The 23,404-nt window shown below is 34.4% G+C and overlaps 3 protein-coding genes across 5 annotated transcripts; all 3 read left to right on the plus strand.

Annotated features, from left to right (window-relative positions):
- The first annotated feature begins 1,274 nt into the window (after positions 1-1,274).
- On the plus strand, positions 1,275-5,902 carry LOC132168889 (organic solute transporter ostalpha protein (DUF300)). Its single transcript, XM_059579971.2, has 5 exons — positions 1,275-1,400; positions 3,174-3,480; positions 3,574-3,696; positions 3,984-4,274; positions 5,338-5,902. The coding sequence occupies exons 2-5, from the start codon at positions 3,208-3,210 to the stop codon at positions 5,545-5,547; spliced, it is 897 nt and encodes a 298-aa protein (XP_059435954.2). The 5' UTR covers positions 1,275-1,400; positions 3,174-3,207; the 3' UTR covers positions 5,548-5,902.
- A 2,267-nt stretch (positions 5,903-8,169) lies between these two features.
- On the plus strand, positions 8,170-15,207 carry LOC132172097 (ADP-ribosylation factor GTPase-activating protein AGD5). Of its 3 annotated transcripts, none has more exons than XM_059583542.2 (11): positions 8,170-8,376; positions 10,731-10,793; positions 10,948-11,038; positions 11,196-11,250; positions 11,360-11,450; positions 11,570-11,804; positions 13,042-13,261; positions 13,438-13,613; positions 13,915-14,151; positions 14,232-14,290; positions 14,885-15,207. In XM_059583542.2, exons 1-11 carry the CDS (start codon positions 8,360-8,362, stop codon positions 15,042-15,044), a joined length of 1,404 nt encoding a protein of 467 aa, XP_059439525.2. In that variant the 5' UTR covers positions 8,170-8,359; the 3' UTR covers positions 15,045-15,207. The 3 variants fall into 3 exon arrangements, with proteins under 3 accessions (XP_059439525.2, XP_059439524.2, XP_059439526.2); XM_059583541.2 differs by having other exon boundaries at positions 10,731-10,789; XM_059583543.2 differs by lacking the exons at positions 8,170-8,376; positions 10,948-11,038 and having other exon boundaries at positions 10,754-10,789.
- A 2,099-nt stretch (positions 15,208-17,306) lies between these two features.
- On the plus strand, positions 17,307-21,195 carry LOC132172220 (large ribosomal subunit protein uL30y). The gene is made up of 7 exons (XM_059583683.2): positions 17,307-17,407; positions 18,140-18,335; positions 18,436-18,533; positions 18,624-18,681; positions 20,403-20,482; positions 20,591-20,693; positions 20,789-21,195. Exons 2-7 carry the CDS (start codon positions 18,150-18,152, stop codon positions 21,002-21,004), a joined length of 741 nt encoding a protein of 246 aa, XP_059439666.1. The 5' UTR covers positions 17,307-17,407; positions 18,140-18,149; the 3' UTR covers positions 21,005-21,195.
- Positions 21,196-23,404: the final 2,209 nt, after the last annotated feature.

Raw genomic sequence — 23,404 nt, forward strand, 5'->3', positions numbered from 1 at the left:
ACTTGGTTGCTGGTAGTGATTACTGGCTAAAATCACTAATCGCAACTAGGGTAGCCAGTTGGTCAAATTAGAAAACTAAAACCACCGCCAGTTACTGTTTAGTAGTCGGTTATCCGCACCGGTAACCAACTCTTGAAAAAATTGGATCTTTTGGGCCTATTTTAGGTATTAGGCCTACTATTTGGGCTTACTTTAGACTTTTTGCCATTTTTAAAAAATAATTAGGGCTTTTTTTTTACCCATTTTCAAATTTTGAATATATTTTTCACTATTATTAACTCATTCTTTCAGGAAATTCATTCTTAATGAATATGATGCAACTACCTAAAGAATATTTGGAATAAGGAACAAGATTTTATAGCTTATCCCTTTGTATCTTAGAACATCGTGGCTTGAGTTGATGATTTTCCTAAGTAATCTGTAAAGCATTGGATTACAAATGTTTGTTTTCTACGTGGTCAAAAAATAAGAAAAAAAAATATTGTATAACTGCAAGCAAAGTAGATACTAAAGGCAACAACATAAAAGAATCATACGACGGAAGAACGGTTTTTCCTTTTGATTTTGTGAACATTGAAGAAACAAATTATTAGGCACAAAACTTAATTAATTTATCAAACAAGGCAAAATAAATTAAAGAACCAATTATATATATATATATTAGTTATAAGAGGGTGTTTGAAAATGCAAAAACTGGTAACCGTCTCAGGGTAGCCGGTTATTGGTTATTTTTAACCGCTTTTAAAAGCGGTTGGCCGGTTATAACCGACTAGCTTTACACCCCTAGTAAGAATTGATGCGTGAGGGTCTTTGTTGGATAGCTCAATTTACTGAGAATCACGCTTTCATATAGTGAAGGTCATTAATTTAAATTTCCTTCTCCTTTATTCCTCTCCTTGTGCTAACAAGTAAAAAAAATAAAATGACATGAGGTAATCGATAGAATAAAAATGTATTTTCTTGGACCTTGTTTGGCAAAAGCTTGGGACTTTTTTATTGTAATAGAAAGTGATTGATATGATATAAAACTTTGAAATTTTTGTATGGAAAAGTGAAAAAAAAATTTGTTATGTAATGATTTTTTTATTTGAATAATAAAAAAAATTGATTAATGTCGTATAAAAAGTATGAATGTTAGATGGTTGAAAATTAAGTGGACTCTTTTTTTGGGCCTTTGCCAAACAAGGCCTCTCAGTCCCAAATCCTATCCTCACTGGTTCACAGTTCATACGATAAAAAGAGTGAAAACTCCGTGAGGCCCATTAGCGTACCGTTACGTGCTTCATTTTGATTGGAGAAGTCAAGCCACCGTCTGAAAGCAGGATCGTTCCAGAGCTCATCCAAATCAACCTCATTCCCAAGATTTTTTTTTTTTAAAAAAAAAAATCTCGAAGTTTTCGGTGAGTAAATCTCAAAGTTATTCTGTCTCTTTGTTTGATTGTTTGTTTTTGTTTTGTGTTTTTTTTTTAAAAAAATAAATAATTGTTAAGATTAATTGGATGATCCGGTGAAGTCTGATATTCGTCCGCAACTCTGATATTGTTTATTTTTAATTGTAGAGAGCCTCCAAATTTAATTAACTGTCGTAACAAGAAGATTAGTACTAAAGAATTCTGAAAGTGTTTTCATTGTTATAGAAATCAAAATAGCTATGCGTTTTAGCTCCAAAATCCAAAATGCTTCTTTCAAAGCAATACTCAGATAGTGGCTTACAGTCTTATGGCGATCACTGAAATATTCGTTGTGTCTGCGATGAATTGTCAGTAATAGTAGAAATTTACGGATATGATACTGTTGTGAATATACTTTATGATCTGGGTCACAACATTGCAGTTATGTATATTGCATTATTTGAACATATGGTTCAAAAATCTTTAAGAACATGTAGTTTTAGTTACTATAGTTTGACAAGTATAGTTTTGATGTGTAGTTAGAATTAGTCGTAGTCTGGGGCTAAAATATTTAGTGGGTGTGTGCAAGAATTAGTTGTTAAAACCCTGTCTCTTACATTAAATTGAACTGATGGGAAAAGGGTGTGCAATTTGCCCAATGTGATGCATGAAATTGAGGATAAGAAAGTTTTGGTTGATGTATAATGAATGAACACGAAAAGGAACATGACAAAGATCTGGGATTTCAACCCTTTTTGGTAGCCAATTAGTTAATTGAGGGAGGGGAAGGAAATTGGTTATTGAAAATCTTTCAAATGTGCTTTGAGTAAATAATGGGCGAGAAATCCTGTTACAGATTCTTTACTCACACGCTTTTGGAAAATGAAGCTGGAGTTGTAACCAAAGCTTGTTTGAGTGGACTTCAGTTGAGTTACTTTGGCTGCTTGAATGTGCTCATTCCTCTTACATGGTGATCCCCTGTAGAGTGGTATATTTGGTTGCTCATTTGACTATTGCAGCTGAACCATATGAATACTGAACCACTGATTTTGAATGATGCAAATGGGTTGATAGGATCGGACGGAATAGCCATACTTTCTCTTAATTGTGTGATACAAAGAAGGCAGCGATGATTCTATACAAGAATTTTATCTGCTGCTAAAGCTCTTCTTATAAAAACATTTTTTTTGATAAGTTTCTTATAAAGACTTACACTAAGATTTAGAATTGTATCACATCTTCTTGGAATGGGAGGATTGTTCATCCATGTCATTGGGTGTTACATCTGCTGCTGCCAACATATTTTTGTCTGTTTATATGATTATTTATGGTTTGTACAGAAATATGCTGCTGTAATGTTTGGTATATTGATGAAGTGCAAATTAGCACACAGGCGTGCATATTTTTCTAAATAATGCACAGTTTAATTAACAATAATTGTTTTCATGAGCACATTTATTCTGAAGGAGGATCTAAAGCAGTGGTTAGGTCTTTGACAAAAGTAATTCAATATCATAATTAGGATAATTTTGTAAATTCGGTGCCTTTTTAATAAGATGAAACTAATTCAACAAAAATATAAATAAAATAAAAAAGTGTGGGCTTTAATACTTGCACAATGCAACATGGAGATTTGAGGAGCCTGTATTTCCCTTATAAATATAGACCCAGTGAGGTCTCTTTGATTCTGCACCACTTGGTGTTCGACTGAAAGTTTAGTTCCTCGCTTGATGATGAACTTAACTCCAAATTTTGTTTTTACTTTATCGATTTCTTTTGCAGATTCTGATTTTGGTTCAAATCTCATTGCTGAATAATGGATATGACTCATTTAAGAATGATGGACCGTAGACAACTGACTGTCATAGGATCTGCATTTTGCACGATGCTTACAATGCACTTCACAGTACAGCTATTGTCACAGCATCTCTTTTACTGGAAGAAACCAAAGGAGCAGAAGGCCATAATAATTATTATCCTTATGGCTCCCATATATGCAATGGATTCATTTGTGGGTTTGTTAGATATCCGTGGAAGCAAAGCATTCTTCATGTTTTTGGACTCTATTAAAGAATGTTATGAGGCTCTGGTGAGTTCCCTTAACTCAGTTGTGCTTTGCATTGCAATGTGCCTCTTTTGACATATCATCTCACCAGTAACTTCTTATGTTGTTTTCTTCCAGGTAATTGCTAAGTTCCTGGCTTTGCTGTATAGTTACCTGAATATATCTATTAGCAAAAACATTGTGCCAGATGGTATTAAAGGAAGAGAAATTCACCATTCATTTCCAATGACTCTTTTCCAGGTGTGTTAAGTAGTTTGTACAAAAGTCAATGTTCTGACTTTTATTTGGTATGAGAATAATATTTACAGATACAATCTGACAGAATGATCAATGGGATCTTAATTCTTATCATGGGCGTGGGAAGTGAAAATTATGTTCTCAAGTCACATGTTAATATTGCTTCACTACAAACTTATCTAAAACTTGGCTAGGGATGGGAATGAAAAGCATCATTCATCTAATATCTTTGATCTGTTTTCGTTAAGTCTATCTGAAATAATTGACGTGCTCTGGGGTCACAACTGCAGCCTCGCGTTGTGCGGCTGGAACACCGTACACTGAAGCTCCTCAAATATTGGACATGGCAGTTTGTCATCATCCGTCCAGTTTGCTCCATCTTGATGATAACACTACAAATACTTGGGATGTACCCCAGTTGGTTGAGCTGGACATTCACCATGATTCTCAACATTTCAGTTTCACTGGCCTTGTATTCTCTGGTGCTTTTTTACCATGTGTTTGCAAAGGAACTGGAACCACACAAGCCATTTGCAAAGTTCATGTGCATCAAGGGGATTGTCTTCTTCTGCTTTTGGCAGGTAAAATAATCTCGACCCATTCACTTTTTGACTGAAAAAAAAAAAAAAAAAAATGAAGGGTGCCAAGGATATGAAAGAACCCCCAAAAACAACAATAAACAAAGCCCCAATGCTCAGGAAATTAAAGCACCTCTCACACAGCCTGAAAGGTTAGACATAAAGACACTAGCTCTTTTCTGTACCTTCAAAAGAAAACTTACTGGGGATGGGCCTCTTCTAGATTTAAAAAAAAGGCAAAACCATGGATCTTCTTCAGATGAACTCCACTGAGAAATTTCTGATAATTAAGACTAACTTAAGGCCATTTGAACTTTAAAGTATCAATTAGCATATTTTGCATTGCTTTAATTCATAGTTGGCCGCATTTTTATTTTGGAGTGAAACTTTTGGATTTGGGAACTCAAGCTCTTCACTTCTTTTTTTTTTTTTTTCAAATCTTCTTGTATTTTAGGCAGAGTTATTGTTAGGTTGCTGCTTTTTGCTTGCAGACTAGGAACCAAAGCCATACATGGATGGCTTAAATTGAGTAGCACTGCCTAGAGATTTTTAAAGACAGTATTGACTACAGCAGCTGATTTAAAGCCATATACTTTTAATGGATCTTTAACATCTTTTCAGATTGTTTGATGCAAAATCATTTATGAAGAAGGCATTTAATCAGTTAGAATTTTTTTTGTCGAGATGCAAACTTAAGCGAGTTTAAGAACTTCTGCCTTAGGGTAATCCCATGACATTGTTTTTTTTTTTTTTTTTTATATTATAGTTTTAACATTGAATAGTTATTCTCTGATTAATTATCAAGACAAAAAATAAAATAAAATAAAATAAAATTCTCTGATTCACGGGTTCTCTGCATTGCCATAAATGCCACTTACACAGCACATAGGGGATGATCAAAATCTTTTCTGTTCTGATACAGCTCGCTCTTTTTCTGACTTATCTTTCCTTTTATTTTTCTCTAATTTTTCTTTTCTGGTTATTTTTGAATAGCTTTCTATAAATATGGCAACAATATATGAATGTGGTTACTTCTTCACAAGTCGCTATCTTTGATAAAATACAGGGAGTGGTGCTAGATGTACTAGCTGCAATGGGTATCATTCGATCTCACCATTTCTGGTTAGATGTGGAGCACATTGAGGTAGCTATACAGAATGTCTTGGTCTGTATGGAGATGGTTGTTTTTTGTGTTCTCCAGCAATATGCCTATCATGTTGCACCTTACAGTGGAGATGTTGAAGCTAAGATGTTTTTAAATAAGAAGACTGAATGATTTGAAAAGGCTTGATAGAAAATGGGGAGACAGCAAGTAAGAAATGCATTGAAGATTGCTCTACTTCCTTTAGCACTGGAGGCATGATGATATGGATCTGGAGGTGATTTTCATGTGTAAAATATTATGTTCATGGTTGGAAAGACGAGATGTGTTCTCCACATTCTCTACTTATAATTTTTGCTGCTTAAGTCTGTTATACTAAAACAAGGCTGTCTTTTTATCTAAGATTAGATATATCATCTCCGTTTTTCTGTGGCATTTGGGCTTGCTTTGGATATTGGAAGCAACAGCTAGGAAGATTGATATTTGTAAACCAACTAAAGACATATATCCAGTATACTTTCTTGTCCCATGGATTATTTTCTTCACTGATTGAGTACTTTTATTATGATGAAAGTTATTTTATGATCCTTTTTTAAGGAGATTTTTAAAATGATTTTAAAAAATAAATAAATAAATAAATAAAATAAAATAAAATAAAATCATGAAGGAAGAGTAATTAAGAGGATAGATATTGGTACTAAATTGTCTGGTCTACCTATTTAAATAGAAGCATTCAGTTCATCATATTGCCTTTTATTTCCCTTTTTTTGGCAGGTTTAACAGTTGCTGTTAAAACCTAAAGACAGACAGACAACCAATAAGAGAGAACACAAGGGTTTTCTGGGTTGAATGGACATGTTCTTGTGGCATACATTCATGAATGCAATGGGCCATTATGGTTCAAAAAGAAGGCTATGGACGATAATAACCTTGAGATTTACATATCTCCATTCAGAAAGATGCCCTAAACCTGTTTGGTTTGAAAGAAAACTAGAAAAGGGAAAAATGTTTCGGTGGTCTATGACATCACTTTTTTTTTATCAAATCTCTGCATACAGTTTAAATTTTACCAATTTACTCTCTAAGATTTTAACATTATCAAATAAATCATTCTGTGAAATTATAACAATGATGTCATGTCATACCCAATCAGAAGGCGACACATATCTCATTTAATTAAAAAAATAAAGAAAAATATAACAAAAAAAAAAAAAAAAAGACTTTTGGCGGATACCATCTGCTGTGCTGTTTTATATTCTAACCTCAGTAAACTTTGATTTTATTGGTTTATAATTATATTCCATAGATGAACCCCATCCCACCCAATGATGGGGTTTGAGGTTCAAACCTTGCCCCTTCATTCATAGTGAATGATAAATGCCCCTTGGGCTAAAAGCTTCCAACAAAATTCAAATACAACCTGTGTTGCTACCTAAAAGCCAACTCCATATAATCATGTAAAAGGGCAGACTTCTATTGAGATTTTGGTTTAATGGTTTGGTTGAAGTGGCATAGCATCAATGATATACTTTTACATGCTTCATGCCCAAGTCATGTAACACTCAATGGCCTTCTATTGGGATGTAAATGCGTCAATTGAGCTTCTTCCAGCTTGCCACCTACTCTCTTAGCTTTATTCTGGCTTATGATATTTATGGGTATAAAGCTGAGACATGTTAGATCACATCATATTGCTAGCTGAGTAAAAGTCCAACCAGCTTATTGTCAAACAATAGAACATGATTGCAAATCCACGTTTCCATCCTTCTTTTGACAACTCGCATGCGGGTTGAGAACCAAAAGACAAATTAGAAATAAGTGATTTGACAAAAAAGTTTCAGCATGATGTGGATGCTACATAGAGAAATGGAATGATTTCATTCATTTTCTACAGCATTTGAAGGTGTTGATTGCAGAGTGAAAGAGGGGACTTGCCCATTTTGTGAACTCTTATTAGTTCTTCATATTCCAGCCAAATTAGTATCTAATAATATTAGGGCTTTTGCATAGGTCCTTAACAACGGATATCAGAGTAGGCATCAAGTTGCATTAAAATGACTTAATATTATGTATTGAGCAGTGTTATCATAAGAAAAAATGATTACCATAAGGTCAATATCGATACTATAGAGTGAGCCGTCGTAGACATCAAATTTGAAGTGTAGTAAAACATGTCACAGGTTTGAGTCATAAAATGAGCGACATATAGATTGGATTGAAATGTAAGTCATTGAATACTAATAATTGAGTGAAGCCTGCAAAAAAGAAAATAATACTATTGGACAGTGTCGATAAAATAAGTTGTTGTGGACGTTAAATTCAAAAATATAGTAAAATGTTACGATTATAAGAGTTTAGAGTTTAACCCGCTCTCAAGTACTGACAATTTAAAGTTTTTTGGATGAATAGTTAACACTTGTCAAAAGCTCTCATCTTCATGCCAGGAGAGGTGTCATGCAATTCTCTTCTTTTTCTTTTCTTTTTCCCTTGTGTGGTGCACAAAACATTTCGGTCTAATAATAGGTTCCAATAATGCACGTTAATGGACACCAAAATACTGACAGCATATATATAATCATGGGTTCCCTAAGCTGTAGCATTTGACTTCTGGTTCTGGTGATGCAATTTCCCTTTAATCATTACCGAGCTTTTTCTTATTTTCCTAACTAAAAGAATATATGATTATATATATTTTTTTAAAAAAGCAATATCAGCTCAGCAGCCCACCAAAAAGAGAATCCTATATATACACGCACACACGTGTTCAGACCACAAGACGTTGTTCTCCAGACGGAACATAACACATTCTGAGAAGGTATAAAGTCAAGCAAGCAAAGAAAGGTACCAGCAGTTTCCAGTTCTCTCAAGTCTTCTTAAATCTTTCCCTCTGCGCTCTCTCTGATTCTTATGACACAAAAAGAAAAAGGAGCCTTTTGAAGAAAGACTCTCACCATGAACCAGAAGGCTAACGTTTCTAAAGAGCTTAATGCCAAGCATAGAAAGGTCTCTCTCTCTCTGTCTCCGTCTCTGTTTTTGTATCTTTAGAGATTAAAAGTAAGCTTACTGCTTTCTGGGTTCTGTGTTCTGTGTTCTGGGTTCTGGGTTCAATCATGTAGTGGCAAAGTTTGAATTTTTTTTTTGAATCTTTTTGGAGTTTATCTTGATTTACTTTTCACTTTGATTTTGTTTTTGCTTCAAGAAGTATGGATATTATGCTAAGCTAAATCTCTTTTGTGCTGATGGGTTTGCCTTCAAACTCGTTTATTTTTAGTTGGTTGAATATGTATGGGTTTTAGCTAAGCATGATTTGAAGCTCTTTGTGCTGATGGTTGTGAGTCTTGTGACTCAAACTCAATAATATGGTGATTGTAATGCATAGTTCTGTCAAGACTTGCTGCCTCACAATCTCTCTTTTTTTCTTTTTGTAACTTGTAAGTAATCGGCTTTTAATTTTATTTGTATCTTGCACGTATATGATTTAATGATAATTTTTTTTTTTTTTTTTTTTTGTAAGTCCCCCCTTTTTTTTTTGGGTTTGGTCAGGATCTTAGTTGCGTCCGCAACAGGAATTATAGGTTTTGGTTTCTTGCAACTTGTTCTTACCTCTGCAATTGGTGGTTCTCCAAATCCACTTTCCAATAATTCATGGGCATCGATGAAAATAACATTATGCGATGGACCATCTTACTTCGAAACAGAAATGGTTATATAAAACGATTCTTGTTGTTTGTCTTTATTGTATTAATTTATATACCCCGAGGAACATAAAAGAAATCAGTAGTTGGTTCATTAACTGCTATCAAAGGTGTTGGTGACACCAGGGTGGATGGAATCAAGGTCCGCTATGCAAGTTGTGCTATTGTGTACTACAGCAAATGCATAGCTTTCTGTGACATTTGATAATATGATGTGTTCTATGATATGTTGGGATTCCTTTTTTCTTTTCCTTTTTTTTTTTTTTTTTTTTTTAATTTTTTTTTTTTTAAATTTTTTGTTTAGTAATTTGAATAAGGAGAGGGTTGGACGAGGCCCAATAGGCATAATCCCAAGGTCATGTCAAAAGGAATACTGTAACATAATCTTCATTAGCAATTTGAGATTTTTCCTTCAGGGTTTGAAGGTTTCTTTTCTTTTCTTTTTTGCGAAGTAATTGGAAGAAAGAGAGGATTGAGTGATATGTCAGGTCTCATCTATTTGTTCGGATTTTTGTTATCAAAGTAGTTAGGTTGGTGTGCATTTTAAATCACTTGCAAGCACAAGTTTAACTGGTCATACACACTTTTTCCCTTTTAGTTTTAATTCTCTTCTGCCCCCACTCTATTTTTGCGGTTCAAAATGTTTTGACTTTCTTTTGGTATAACATAGGTGTCTTGTAGGAAAATTGTTCCTCAATGTATGTTTGTGTCTTTGAGAGGGAGTTATGTCAGAAGAGAAGCACTTGATGGGTTTTAAGAATAAACACAATGCATAATTCAAGTTTCCCAGCATGTTCCAATGCATAGGATGCGGTAAAAACTCTGATCTGACTGGGAAAGTAGATTATTTGCACGTCTTTTCCAGCATTAAGTTCTTGTTGAAAATAAATTTTGATGAGACCCAAAATAAAGAACAACTGCTGTGCTCTCCAGTGGAAAAATATAAAAGTTACCATAGGAGTAAAAAGCAAATATCAAGTACCAAAATGAAAGTGAAAAAGTTATGTTGTGTTAATTCACAACCCACTTGCAGCTGTTTCAGCCATGGAAGACACCATGCGTGTGGATGTGGTTACTAAGGTTAGCCTGTGGTTATCAAGGTCCACCGTGAGTCTAGTTTTAAAGTTTGCATGTGGTCTGCTGATTTCAAGTGTTATATCTAAAGCTTGTCATAATAATTATAGATTTCTCATCAAGTATAGTGGATGGCCAAAGATGGATGATTACGGTTGACCTCTGCTCCAATTTTCCACCGTCCTGCATACTGCATTACAGATATGAATGGAAGTAGTAACACTTGTTTTACAACTTATCCCTTTTGATTAACATAAATGCAAGATATACAAAATATGTGATGATCTACACTGAGCATAAATAGAGGGCAGTCCTTTTCGAGGCACTGCTTTGACCGTGGTTTGTAACATGAACTTGTTGCATTTAGTCTTTAATTTCTCTCTTGGTTGGCACATGGCAGTGAAAATTTTCAATCCTCTTTGGTCCTCGTTCAGCTCCTTATATTATGCCCTTGCATGTCATTTTGTTTTCTTATCCACATATTGAATTGTGTATTTGAACCAATTTCTTTCTATGACCACTCTTTTGCTCTTGGTTACCTGTGTGATCTAGAATGAACTTTCTCATATCTGGTGTTCTGATTGACAGATATTGGAGGGTCTTCTTAAATTACCAGAAAACAGAGAATGTGCTGACTGCAAAAGCAAGTAGGTAAACCGAAGTAACATGGACAAGTGTTTGTTTAGTGGAAACTAGAGGAAAGTTAAGAACTTATCAGAGAGAGAGAGAGAGAGATGGAATCTTGGAATGTGTTACTAGATTTGAGTAGTTCTAATTTGTAATAAAATCTTGCTTGCTAATGCAGAGCTCCAAGATGGGCTAGTGTGAATCTTGGAATCTTCATATGCATGCAATGTTCAGGGATCCACAGATCTCTTGGAGTACATATAACAAAGGTGGTATATTATTTTACTACCCGTGATTATATTTCTCTAAATATACACCATGATACTTCTCTTTTCAAAATAAGTCTTTAACCATAATACATTTAAATCTTTGCCTTGCTTCTTTTTCATGACATGTTTATACAAATTCTGTATGATTTTGATGCAGGTGAGATCTGCAACTTTGGACACATGGCTTCCAGAGCAGGTTGCATTTATCCAAAGTAAGCACCACCTATTTTTTGGCTTGACATTATTTTTAGTTGAATTCCAGTTCCTTCTAAGTTAAGATACAGGGTGCTGAAAGTCATTTTGGTCTTTTATTGGTAACAGCTATGGGGAATGAGAAATCAAATAGCTATTGGGAAGCAGAGTTACCCCCCAATTACAACAGGATTGGAAATGATAATTTCATTCGCGCAAAGTATGACTTGAAAAGCCGTTGCTCTCAAGTGTTAACGTTCTGCTTGGTGCAGTTCTATTCTTTTGCTATTGTTTGTTGTATACTATGAATTTTGGCTTAAGATCTCTGATATTTGCTAGGTATCAAGAGAAAAGATGGGTTCCTAGGGATGCAAAAGAAAAATCATCATCAAGGGTGAATGAAGAGAAGGGTTCATTTTATAAACCAGGGCCTGGAAGTAGTAGTTGGCATGGATATAGAAAAAATATTGAGCATTCTTCTGAGGAGAGGAACAATGCTCATCCACCTAGAACAAATAACAGGATAACTACTTCAAAAAGTAGTGTTCCTGCTGCTGTTGAAGTATCCCACCAGGTAGGTTTTGTTTATTTGCCCTTCTCCATTTGGATAGAGGAAATCATATATGCCAAGAGGAAAGTTGTTTTATTTTGCTTTACTTTGTAACTCATAGTTATACTAATATTACTATTATTTTGGTGCTAGACTCTTTGCCATGTTCTAAATAATTCACATGAGTAGTATTGTATTAATGTTATCAGAGCACATTAAATTCCATTTGGTCAAGCCTATTGTTTGGGCTAGCTGGGAAGCATAAACAATTTGAGATCTATTAAGGAAACACAACGAAAAGAGTGTCAAAATGTCAGAACACATCGAAGCTCTCGGATTCATTAAAGTAAATGATTTATGTGCTAGGAGGAAATTTTATGATAAACTGTTTAAAGATCTCTCAGAGCAGAAGAAACTTGTGGGAATTCAGAAACCTTATTTGTGAATTGGAACTTTTTTTTGTTGTTGTGAAAAACGATTCTAAAATATTAAGGATGCTTTTGATACAAGGATTAAACCCATGAAATGGAATAGCTATTTCATAGCTTGGTAAGATTTTTAGCCTTGGAATAACCATTCCCATGGGAATGGCTATTTCTTAAATTGAGGAATAGTCATTTCTCTTAAAAGTAGAGGAATAGACTATATTTTTCAAAAAAAAACTTCTTTTTTTTTTTAGAATCTGCCGCCGACCACTGCCGGAATTAGCCTCCGATCACCAAACCCTCCGCTGACCGCCGTAGTTCCATCTTCTTAAACAAACGGAGCCTCAGTGTTTTTTTTTGGAAGAAAAAGTGAGTATTTTAGTCATTTTGGTTTAATTCCAGTGAGAGCATATATGTTATCACCAATCCAAGGAATATGAATAGGTATTTCATTTCACCTTCTTCTATTCCTATTAATAGTTATTCATTTTCTTAATAGAATAGCCATAAGGCCCCCTAAAGGATATAGTCATTTCTTAGTACAAATAGAACTGTTTGTTCACAACCACTCCCTTCCCCCCCCCAAACTGGTTTCTATGTTTCATTTCATATTTCATATATGAAGAGAGTGCATGAAACAAATTTAGAAAAAAAGAGTTTATAAGTAGATAATCATTTTACCAGCTTTTTTGAAGTTTTAAAATTTAAAATTTCCGTTTCTTGTTATTTGTTGTGTCATCCGTACAATATATGTTTTATCATTCAACTTTTGTGCTGCTAAGGTGTTTTCTGTCCTTCAGTATCGATGTGAGTAAGTTTTTGATGTTGATGTGCAGGTCATTTCTGATCCAAAACCACAAGAAAGATTGCAGAAATCAGAACCAATAGTCACAAAGGCTGACCTGGAAAAACAGGCAGCTACTGCTACCCCTGTTGTCCCACCACCCAAAGTGGATTATGCAACCGATCTTTTCAATTTGCTCTCAATGGACCATTCTGGACAAAATGACTCTGAGACATCTTCCGTTGATGATACTATGTGGGCCAGTTTCCAGTGTATGTTTCTTGTGATTTTTGTAAAAAAAAATTTGTTATCATCGGAGTTTTTTTTCCACTTTTATGTTATTTTTCCCAGCTTAGAGTTTCCACTCCAGTAATTTCTTTGTAAGAATTGATAAATAATGGTAATTTGACTCCATAGTAACCATTGACTTGACCTCCTCAACTTCCAGCTGCCAAATCAAACTTGACAGCAAATAAAGATGATCCATCAAAGATAGCTGAAAGCAAGACAGAGTCCAAATACAACAGTGAAGATCTATTTAAAGATTCACCATCCATCACAAATCCCATTTCAGAAAGACCCCAGAAAGATGTGAAGAATGATATTATGAACCACTTTGAGAAGGTATTTGTTAAAATTTAAAAATTACTCAGAAACCACAGTAGATATTGATGTACAATTAGAGCTTAACAGGATCCATATTGCTGACATTGTATTCTGGGTTAATTTCAAGTTGACATTCTATTCTGGGTAGCTCAAAGGTGAAATTTTGGTATCTAAAATTTATATGATGGTACTTGATGTAAACAAAAAAGGGGAAGTTGACCAAATTATTTTTTTGATGATATTCTGTTATTATTTGTTTTTTCTATACCTAAAGGAGGTCTATGTCCCTCTAACCATGTCAGATCTGGATTTTATGCAGTCCACTATGATGTCGCCATTCTCTATCCATCAACAACAACTGACAATGCTAGGCCAACAACAGCCATTTCTCATGGCTGCTTCAGCAAAGTCTAGTGTTGGATCCCAAAGATTTCCTGCCGTTGTGTATCAACCTTGGTCCAATGGTATTCTCATGCCCAATCAAAATTGGGGAAGTATAGGCCATCAAGTCCCTGGAATGATGATGCCTGTAGCTGATCCACAAAAATATATGCAGGTTTAGTTCATATAAAGCTTACACCCAATTCTTTTCAGATTAAAAGTCCAATCTTTTACCTTGTACTTTTCCTGTACCAGATGGGAAACTACCAACACATACATCAGACAGGAAATTCAGTTCCCTTTCCAACAACGAGGTATGACTAATATGTTCAACATGTTCATTTGAAAAATTGCTAAGTTTCATACACATACAAAAACATGGCCACACACACGTATACGGGTTTAAGATAAATTCTGTGGCCTTACAGGGTGTAGTTATTTAGGAGTCATATAATCATGCATAACTGAAATTGACTTTGTTGGTTTGATTAGCCCGAGGTCATGAGCTGTATATGCTTCCATATAATATGAGCATATCTACATGTCTATTAACTTATTAGTTTCTGACAACTGATTTCTGAAATGGAGTTTTGGAAATTCCTGCAAAGTGTTCTGTTGGCTAGAGCACATCAGATCCATCCTAAGTCTTGTGAGTTTTGGGGAAGGAGCACCTCTCAATCTGCCTTATGAAACCTGATTGCCTAATGTAGAATGATTTGGTTTCTGAAGTTTGTGTGCACACATAAAAATCTGGTTGTTCTTATGTTAGAAAATTAATGTGGAATCTAATATCTTGGGTTTGTCATAGCTTTGTCTTGTTATACTTCACTCGAGAATATCAACTATGATTGTTATGCCAGTTTAAGAATACCGTGCATATCTTATTAGCTTCATGATTTATTTTGCAGCATGTATACAGTAGGGCCAGTAGCTCCAATCAGTGGTGTGACAAGCATGAGAGCAAATGGGGCTCCCTCAGTATCGCCAGTACCTTCAATCACACCAACTCAATCAGGAAAAGATTATGATTTTTCATCATTAATGCAAGGGATGTATACAAAACAGTGAGCAATTGCTCAAGTTGTGGGTAACAATATATGTTTAGCAGAAACATTTGACTTAGAGGAAATCATTTGAGGCGTATATTCCTTTATATTTGAAACAGTAAGCACATTGTTGGTGATTCATGTGTATCAATAAGCATGCTAGTGTAATAAAGTCGAGCTCATCATATTGCTTAGCACTATAATTTTGCCTTTTGATCTCTGTTTGGTGGATGAAAGCTTGCTAGAATTTATTCTTTTTTTCCCCATACCAAGGCAACACGGAAATTCATGTGCAAAAAGTTCTGAGTCAGGGTTTATCATGTGAACATCTCATTGCCTACCCACATGAGAATGTGGTAGCAAGCTATGATTTGCCAGTAATAGCATTTTCTCGATATGGGAAGGGACTGCTCACAAGAAATTAAGATGGTAAAAAAATCCAAGTTGGGATTGTATGTGTTAGGTTAATTGAGTGTCTGACAAAGTTGGTTGTAAGTCTAGGTTTAGTGGTTAAGTCGGGACTTTAGTTAGTGTTCAAATTGTGAATGCGGTGAATTTGTCTGAGCAAAATAGGAGTCACTTTGGGCACCTTGTGGCAGATATGCGGATGATCTTGCAATCTTTTACCAGTTGGAAGTGTTGTCATGTGAATCGAGCTATCAATAAAGCAGCTCATAGACTGGCGAGGGTGGCAATCCAACAAGTCATTGATTATATTTGGAAGGAATAAATTCCTGAATGTATTCGTGATGTAATTTTGATGGAGCAATCTGCTCTAGTTTTTGATTGATTAATGCAAGTTACAACTTTATCCTAAAAAACAAAAACTATATGCAAAAAAGTAAAGAGCATAAATTGTCATTCGCAAGCCACTCAATAGCCGTTCGAACATGATCTTCAAGGCATCACTTGAATTTAATTCCAATTTTTAATCACTCTTATTATATTTAATTAGTAATAAAAATGATAATATTCTAGTCACACTTCTATAATCCCTTGTGAGATTTATTTTTTCTTAGGTTTTTTTTGTATAAATATAATCTCACAAAAGCTTTTTTTTTTTTTTTTTGTCCAATTAATAATTTCTTATTTTGGAAATAAATCAAGGTCTCGAATATAAATAATTATTTATTTGTATAAATATTCCCACACTTATTTTTTATGATTCTTAAACAATTATTTCCTAACAACTCCTATCTACGTCAAAACAAATCACACCTCAAATGTATTTTTGCTTTTTGTTTTTTTTTTTCTTCTTCTTCTTCAGGTTTAACTACATAAATTCTTCGAAAATGTGAAATAAATCATTTTGTTGGTTGTCCGTTCGAAATTGTGTCGTCTAGTGTTATGTCAACATTTTTTTCCATATCACATTTAAATAATAATTTATTTAAAAAATAAATCTTAAAAGAGAAAAGAAAAAGTGGCTATAAGTGGAGCTGCCACCCTTAAACCCTACGGGGTAGGGCAAGCGGTGACCACCAAAAGAGATGCTAGAATCTAATAAAAACTTCATATTTTGCCCATAAAAGTTCATGTGGCAAGATACCACATTATCTTTTTTGTGGGAGAAAAAAAACAACAAAAAGAAGATGATATGGCATCTTGTCACATAGACTTTTATGGACAAAATATGAATTTTTTATTAGATTTTAGCATATCTCTAACCTCAAACCCCCATAAGACGGTCGGGGTTGCTCGCATGCCACCCTATGGGGGATTAGGGTGGCCACAAGCCACTTCACCCCTTATGGGTTGGTTCATAGGCCATCCCAACACCTATAAGGTGGCTCGCAACCTTACTCCAAACCCTATGGAGTGGTCAGTTCCAACCTCATAGGGATTGGGAGTGGTAGCTCCACCACTGGCCATCGTTTTATTTTATTTTTTTAATATTTGAATTTTTAATTAAATTATTAAAAATTTATTATTTTAATATAATGAGACAAAAATGCTGACATGGCATCAACAGATGACACAATTTTAGACGAAAAACCAATAGAAGGATCTATTTCATATTTTCAATTAACTTATGTAGTTAAAATTAAAAAATAAAATAGAAATTGGAGGTATGATTTTTTTGGCACGTTAATCCATAAAATTAAGTTCTCATTCATAATTTAATATTTGTCTCCGTAGCTATTTATTTAATTAAATCCAGCAAAATTACCATTATAAAGCAATATTATTTCATTTACAAAAAAAAAAAAAAAAAAAAAAAATTATTATTATTATTATTTAGTGTTACTTTCCAAATTAAGACTTTATATTAAGGTGTAGAAAATTTGGTGCGGAGTTCCACAAACCCTAAACCCACGTTTATAAGGTTCTCTGGAGTGGAGCTCTGGCGAGCCGCTAAAACGACTATCTCCCAGCGATCTCAAAGTAACTCTATTTTCTCTCTCATTTTCTGCGTTTTTCTTTTCTTCATATTTCTGTTTGCATTTTCGATTCGTTTCTATTGCTGTGTGATGTTTTGTTCTTATGAGATCCAGACACGTTTAGCTTTCTGAGCACCCAAACTGAGCTTTTTGTGTGAAATGAAGTCACGGGTCTCGGTTTGTTGTTCAAGACAGAACTGAGACCGACCCTTGGATTGTTTTTACGGTATTTTGTAGAAAGCAGTGCTTGTTTGTTTCTCTGGAAAATAATTTCATGGAAAATATTTCCTGTACATGTTCCTGTCTGCTTCTGGATTGGAAACTAGGAGTAGGAATGAAAGCTTCTGAAATTTTTAAGAGGCGGTGGTCTTTTGAGTTTGATTTGGCTGAAAGAGTTCTGAAGAAAATTGTGCTTAAACTAAGTCTAACAGCCCTGGAACTGATATTCCAAGAATTTATCTTTCCATCCAAACAGATGGGTCTGGCTTTAATTGTAAGATGAGGCCTGATATGTCTTTGTTTGGCAATTTCTCTGTATACCCATTTTGCTTTCATGGGAACTTTTTCAAGAAATTAGATGGGAGACATAGAAGTGAAATAAATTTTGCAAGAAAATTATGGAGTAGGGTTTGCTAGCAAAACAATTATCTGAGTGCTAGTATTAGTTTTTTTGTTATTGACTTCAAATTCTTGGGTGTTTAGCTCATTATATTTTTGGTGCTTTGTGACCCTTTAGATACAGAGAGATGGGTGAAGAGAATGTCAAGGGAGGACCAGTGGTTCCAGAATCGGTTTTGAAGAAGCAGAAAAGAAATGAGGAATGGGCTTTGGTGAAAAAGCAAGAGCTTGAAGCCACGAAGAAGAAAAGGAGGGAGAACGGGAAGCTCATTTTTAACAGAGCCAAACTTTATGCAAAGGAGTACGATGAGAAGGTATAGGAAGCCATAGTTATAGTTAGTGATCGATATGTGCTTTGATATTTCTGTTTGGTATTCTATTTGCTGAAATGGTTTCTGTAAATATTTTTTTTAGCAAATGGAGCTAATTCGGTTGAAGCGTGAGGCAAAACTTAAGGGAGGGTTTTATGTTGACCCAGAAGCCAAGCTCTTGTTCATTATCAGGATCCGCGGGTATGCCATTTATGGTATTCCAATGATTCTTGTACTTATTATTGATGCCAAAGTGTTGATTCTGATTATTGTAAATTTTGGAACTTTCAGTATCAATGCCATGGACCCTAAGAGCAGGAAGATTTTGCAGCTTCTGCGCTTAAGACAGGTAACACCACATCCAAATAAACTCTTTGTATCAGGATTTTCATTATATGTGATGCCTTTAATAGGGTAATTATGAAGCCTTCCTGTAGTCCAATCGTCTTTGCGCTTAGTGGTTTCAGACGTTTAATTCTAAGCGTCATTAATACAATTGTTTTTGTGTTAATAGGCTAACCAAAATGTGTCCTACCACCAAAAAATTCTGTCTTCAACTCTATGCCCTTCTTTAAGAAAATTTCTGGAATTTAGGCCCCGATGTCTGTGCTTCTTTGTTTCTTTAATTGTTGCTCTATGCCCTTCTTTAAGAAAATTTCTGGAATTTAGGCCCTGACGTCTGTGCTTCTTTGTTTCTTTAATTGTTGATTTTGGCAAAACAAAGTATAAAAAAGGGATAGGAAACAAACATGGCATCGCTGGAAGGATGAATGAGCTTTTGGAAAATAATTTGAACGATTGATATTTTTTTTCTTTTTTTTCAATTATGAGATGCTTTCTGGTTCAGTTATGGTTATCTATTGAATTGTGGGCATGCTATAATAGATTAAATGAGGTTGCTTTTTTAAATTTATGTTTTTTTTCTTACAGTTCATTAATTTTGCACAAGTTTGTAAACAGAAAACTTTTAATTTTTCATCTAATTGTAATTAAGTGAAGTCTATGTGCTTCTTTCTTGAATTTGTAATATTATGGTGTAGCCCAAGAGTTGTTAAAGAACTTGGGATATCCTAGTTATTGTTTGAATTTTTAGAAATGGCACTTTTTTTCATGTATGCGACATAATGAGTTTTTTGCTTGTCATTTTGGGCTGTTAATTGTTATCATCTGTTTGGGTGTCTTAATTGAACAAATAGGTGGAGCTATCAACGCCCATAGAATAAGAAAGCTATGTTGCTTTGTTCAAGGCCTCTAGAACTGGTATTCTGTGAATTTACCCATTCTTTGTGGAAGAAGGTTGAGAATTTGATGTTTGCCTTTGTTGACTATTTTGTAAGACTCATTTCTCTAGTCTATCATGGTATTTGCAGTAATACTTGTGCGTATGGAAAAGGCATTTGAATCAATAAATTTTTCAAATGTGAATTTTTTAGTATTTTTATTTACTGATATGCAGATCCATACATATTTTCAAGAATTATAAGGATGTGAACTTAGTACTGAAACTCTCGTGGTTAACATTGGGGGATACCTTTTTACAAATATTATTAAATTAACTAATGGAAGAGTGTCCTCAGGGAGACTTGATTAGTTTCTGTTCCCTTATTGGATAGGATGGTAAGAATGATTTAGTGCTTTTTGAGGGATCTGGGCATGTAGGGGAATGTCTGCCCATATTTTGTTTTCTGTCTATAGGTGTCTTGGTGCAATGCATTATGGCCTTGTTTGGGATTTTAAGTAATGCTGTCTTTGGGTAGACTGATCTTGAAAGATGACTTGATGTATGGTTGTGTCCAAGAGTTCTGCTTTTTATTGCTATTTAGTTGCTTCAAGATGTCCTAGGAGCTTTTCTTCCACCTTCAACTTCTCCTGGTCCCCAATTTTTGATTCGGTTTCTTAGGGAGGTGATCCCTCTTCACTGAAATTTTAAGTGGCCTGCTATTCCCATTCAGGATGCGTATTTCAGGAGTTATCCTTCTTGTAGAATATATCTCCTTTTCATTGTCTTCTCTAATATTTGTTTCAAATAAAAGGCGGTTGTATCCAATTATCTACCTTTGGTGGCTGCAGATATTCAATGGTGTCTTTCTGAAAGTAAACAAAGCAACAGTGAATATGCTGCACAGAGTTGAGCCTTATGTAACTTATGGGTATGCATTTATCTTTCTTACTGTTTTTCTTTGTAATGCGCAATCTGGAGGCTATCTAGAGGTCCTTTTGTGCCCAAATTCTTGTTAATATAAAGTAGATAATTTCAGGTATCCCAACTTGAAGAGTGTCAGAGAATTGATTTACAAAAGAGGATATGGTAAACTAAACAAGCAAAGAATTGCTTTGACCGACAATTCAATTATTGAACAGGTTTGTGGCCAATTGATTACATAATTGATTTCGACTTACTTATCTTGGATCCATACCATTTGTGGCTTAACATTTTTGCTTGCAATCACACACAGGCTTTGGGAAAGCATGGAATTATTTGCACGGAAGATCTTATCCATGAGATTTTGACTGTTGGACCCCACTTCAAGGAGGCAAACAATTTCTTATGGCCATTCAAGCTCAAGGCACCACTGGGTGGCTTGAAGAAGAAGAGAAATCACTATGTTGAAGGTGGTGATGCTGGAAATCGTGAAGTTTTCATCAATGAGCTCATCCGCAGGATGAATTAGAATCCTATTAATTTTTTTTTGTGATTCTACCTGATTATCTCCTTTTGTTCGTCCAAGTTATGAGACTTCAGTCCTCTCTCTTTTGTCACCAAAACGGCCTCGGTAGAGCATTTACTTTTTTGCAGCTTGCTAGTTTGACATGGGTTTCAGATTTTCTTTTTATTGAAAATTTACATTTTGGTTTCTCTATATATTCCGGCATGCATTTTATTTTATTTTATTTTTTCTAAGATGGCATGCATTTATTGAAGCTTACTCTAAATGAAAAATGCAATATATTACACCTCATCTCACCGTGTGGCACTGAAAATTATCATTAGATTTTAGATAAGTTACTGATAGATTTTGGATTTAATGGGAAGTTTTATTGTCACACTAGAGAGCCTTTGGGAGAGTGAGAGGCAAGTTGTCATCCTATTTGGATTTTGAATTAAGCTCTTCAAAATAGTACATGAATATTATTTTTACAAACTAGCATCTGATATGTATTGAGAAATACAAGTAAGTTTTAGGGGCAAATTTGTAAGAAATTTATGTCCTACAAAATATGGAATCGGGAATTTATTAATTAATGGATTCACTCAAATAATAGGGTGCATATATAGCACGGGATAGATAATTGATGATTTAATATGGTATTAAGAGTGACATAAGCTCAGTGCCTTATTTAAGACTTCACACTAATTTTAATTCAATATTTGTTATATTTTTTTCTATTAATTTAAGCTTCGAGTCTTCTTGTCTTTTTATTTTTTATTTATTTTTAATATATATATATATATATATATATATATATATATATATATAGACATATCCACACAAAAAAGGGGAAGGGGATTCGAATTAGTGGCCTTCACTTCATAAGGCGTGGTCTCCAAGCGTTATTCAAAGTTAATTGCTTCTATTTAGATATCTAATATACTTACAATAGGCTATTGTTGATTTTTCTATTTCACTTTTAAATATAGAGTTCACCCAAAGATAGAGGGAATAAATGAATTTTCGTAAAACTTTAGTCACGTTATACATCTTAATTGAAAAATTAAGGTTGCTTGTAGGCATTCTATATATACTTGGTATTCAAAGAATATTTCGTATAGAAGTATACACAGCACAAAGTGGAACCACCAAACTGCCAAAAATTAAAATAAAAATATGTTAGTTGAGATTTTTGTATCCAAATCCGAAGTTCGTTCCTCCTCAATAGCCTCCTTCCAATGGTCGTAGAGAAACTTTATAGTGGGGATTCGGGAAGGGTTGAGAGACCTTTCGAGGTTCATACTTCTTTTAATACCCTTTGCTTTACTTCAGTTTCCACTTTTCGGTGTTAGTTCCCTTCTAGTGGAGCAGTTTTCCACTTTCTACAATTAGTTCTTTATTAGTCGTTTCATTCCTGAAACACTGCCTATGCTAGTAGCTAGTCCTTTGTGGCCGCTCTAATTCTCTTAATGAGCTGGATCATTAGTATACGACTTACTTTTACTTGTTCTTTATTTTTTTTTTTTTTCACACTAATTCCTAGTTGTTTAAGGGCTTTTATTTGGGTTGTCCACCCTCTATGTGGTCTTTTTGTTATAATTTCCTCCTTCTCCCCTATTGATTATTTTTTTTTATTCAAAAAAAAAAAAAAAAAAAAGAGCATGACTAGAATCAAATTCATAAACATACTCACATCGCCACGTGTAAGGAATTTTCCTCTATCACTATAAAATTACTTGTTCTTTAGTCACTTGTCGTGCGCTTGCTTTTCAACTGTCTTGCGCTTTCGTTGCAATTACATAGACAACAGCCGTTAAGCTTTCGTGTTTCCTAAGATTTAGCCTAGCCTCGCCGGTCAACTCTATCTTGTTCACAAAAAGTCATCATCCTTTCTGTTCTTTAATGGACCGACCATTTGTCTCATCTTTATACACGCATAGAGCCGAAAGCTTTCTTACATGGCTCCCCCCCGGCCCGTCGCAAATGAAACAATATACGAACGTAACCAGAAGCTTCCGATTCCGACCATTTTGGATTAATATTTCAAATATATATTTGTTTAATTAACAAAAATTATTATATTAAAAAAATGCAGTGAGAAGGTTTAATTAACTAATATTCAAACAGTCTCGGTTGTTAAAGGACACTAACCAACTCTCAACGATTTTTCATGCATATGTGGGCTGTTCCTATTGGGTCAACAGACCATCTTTATTACTTAATTTAATTTAGAATTATGTATTTCTCAAATATTCATCCAAAAATAAAATAGAAATGCACAGGAGGTGAGATGCATGGAACTAGCTAGGAAATAGCTTTCATCCTTCAATGTGATCGAACAGATTATTCAATATTAATTCCTAGAGTAGTAATTAAAAAGTTACTAATAACCAATTAATATTCCTTTCACTTGAATGTTAT

The sequence above is a fragment of the Corylus avellana genome, chromosome 1 (genome assembly GCF_965113065.1).
Source record: "Corylus avellana chromosome 1, dhCorAvel1.hap1.2, whole genome shotgun sequence".
In the NCBI taxonomy this organism is placed as follows: Eukaryota; Viridiplantae; Streptophyta; class Magnoliopsida; order Fagales; family Betulaceae; genus Corylus; species Corylus avellana.

Coding starts and splice junctions, on each gene's coding strand:
- LOC132168889 (XM_059579971.2), top strand. CDS start 3,208: ATGGATATGACTCATTTAAGAATGATGGACCGTAGACAACTGACTGTC. Junction 3,481..3,573: donor AAGAATGTTATGAGGCTCTG/GTGAGTTCCCTT, acceptor GTTTTCTTCCAG/GTAATTGCTAAGTTCCTGGC. Junction 3,697..3,983: donor TTCCAATGACTCTTTTCCAG/GTGTGTTAAGTA, acceptor TCACAACTGCAG/CCTCGCGTTGTGCGGCTGGA.
- LOC132172097 (XM_059583541.2), top strand. CDS start 8,326: ATGAACCAGAAGGCTAACGTTTCTAAAGAGCTTAATGCCAAGCATAGA. Junction 10,790..10,947: donor TGTGCTGACTGCAAAAGCAA/GTAGGTAAACCG, acceptor TTGCTAATGCAG/AGCTCCAAGATGGGCTAGTG. Junction 13,262..13,437: donor TATGTGGGCCAGTTTCCAGT/GTATGTTTCTTG, acceptor CTCAACTTCCAG/CTGCCAAATCAAACTTGACA.
- LOC132172220 (XM_059583683.2), top strand. CDS start 18,150: ATGGGTGAAGAGAATGTCAAGGGAGGACCAGTGGTTCCAGAATCGGTT. Junction 18,336..18,435: donor CAAAGGAGTACGATGAGAAG/GTATAGGAAGCC, acceptor TATTTTTTTTAG/CAAATGGAGCTAATTCGGTT. Junction 18,682..20,402: donor AGCTTCTGCGCTTAAGACAG/GTAACACCACAT, acceptor TGGTGGCTGCAG/ATATTCAATGGTGTCTTTCT.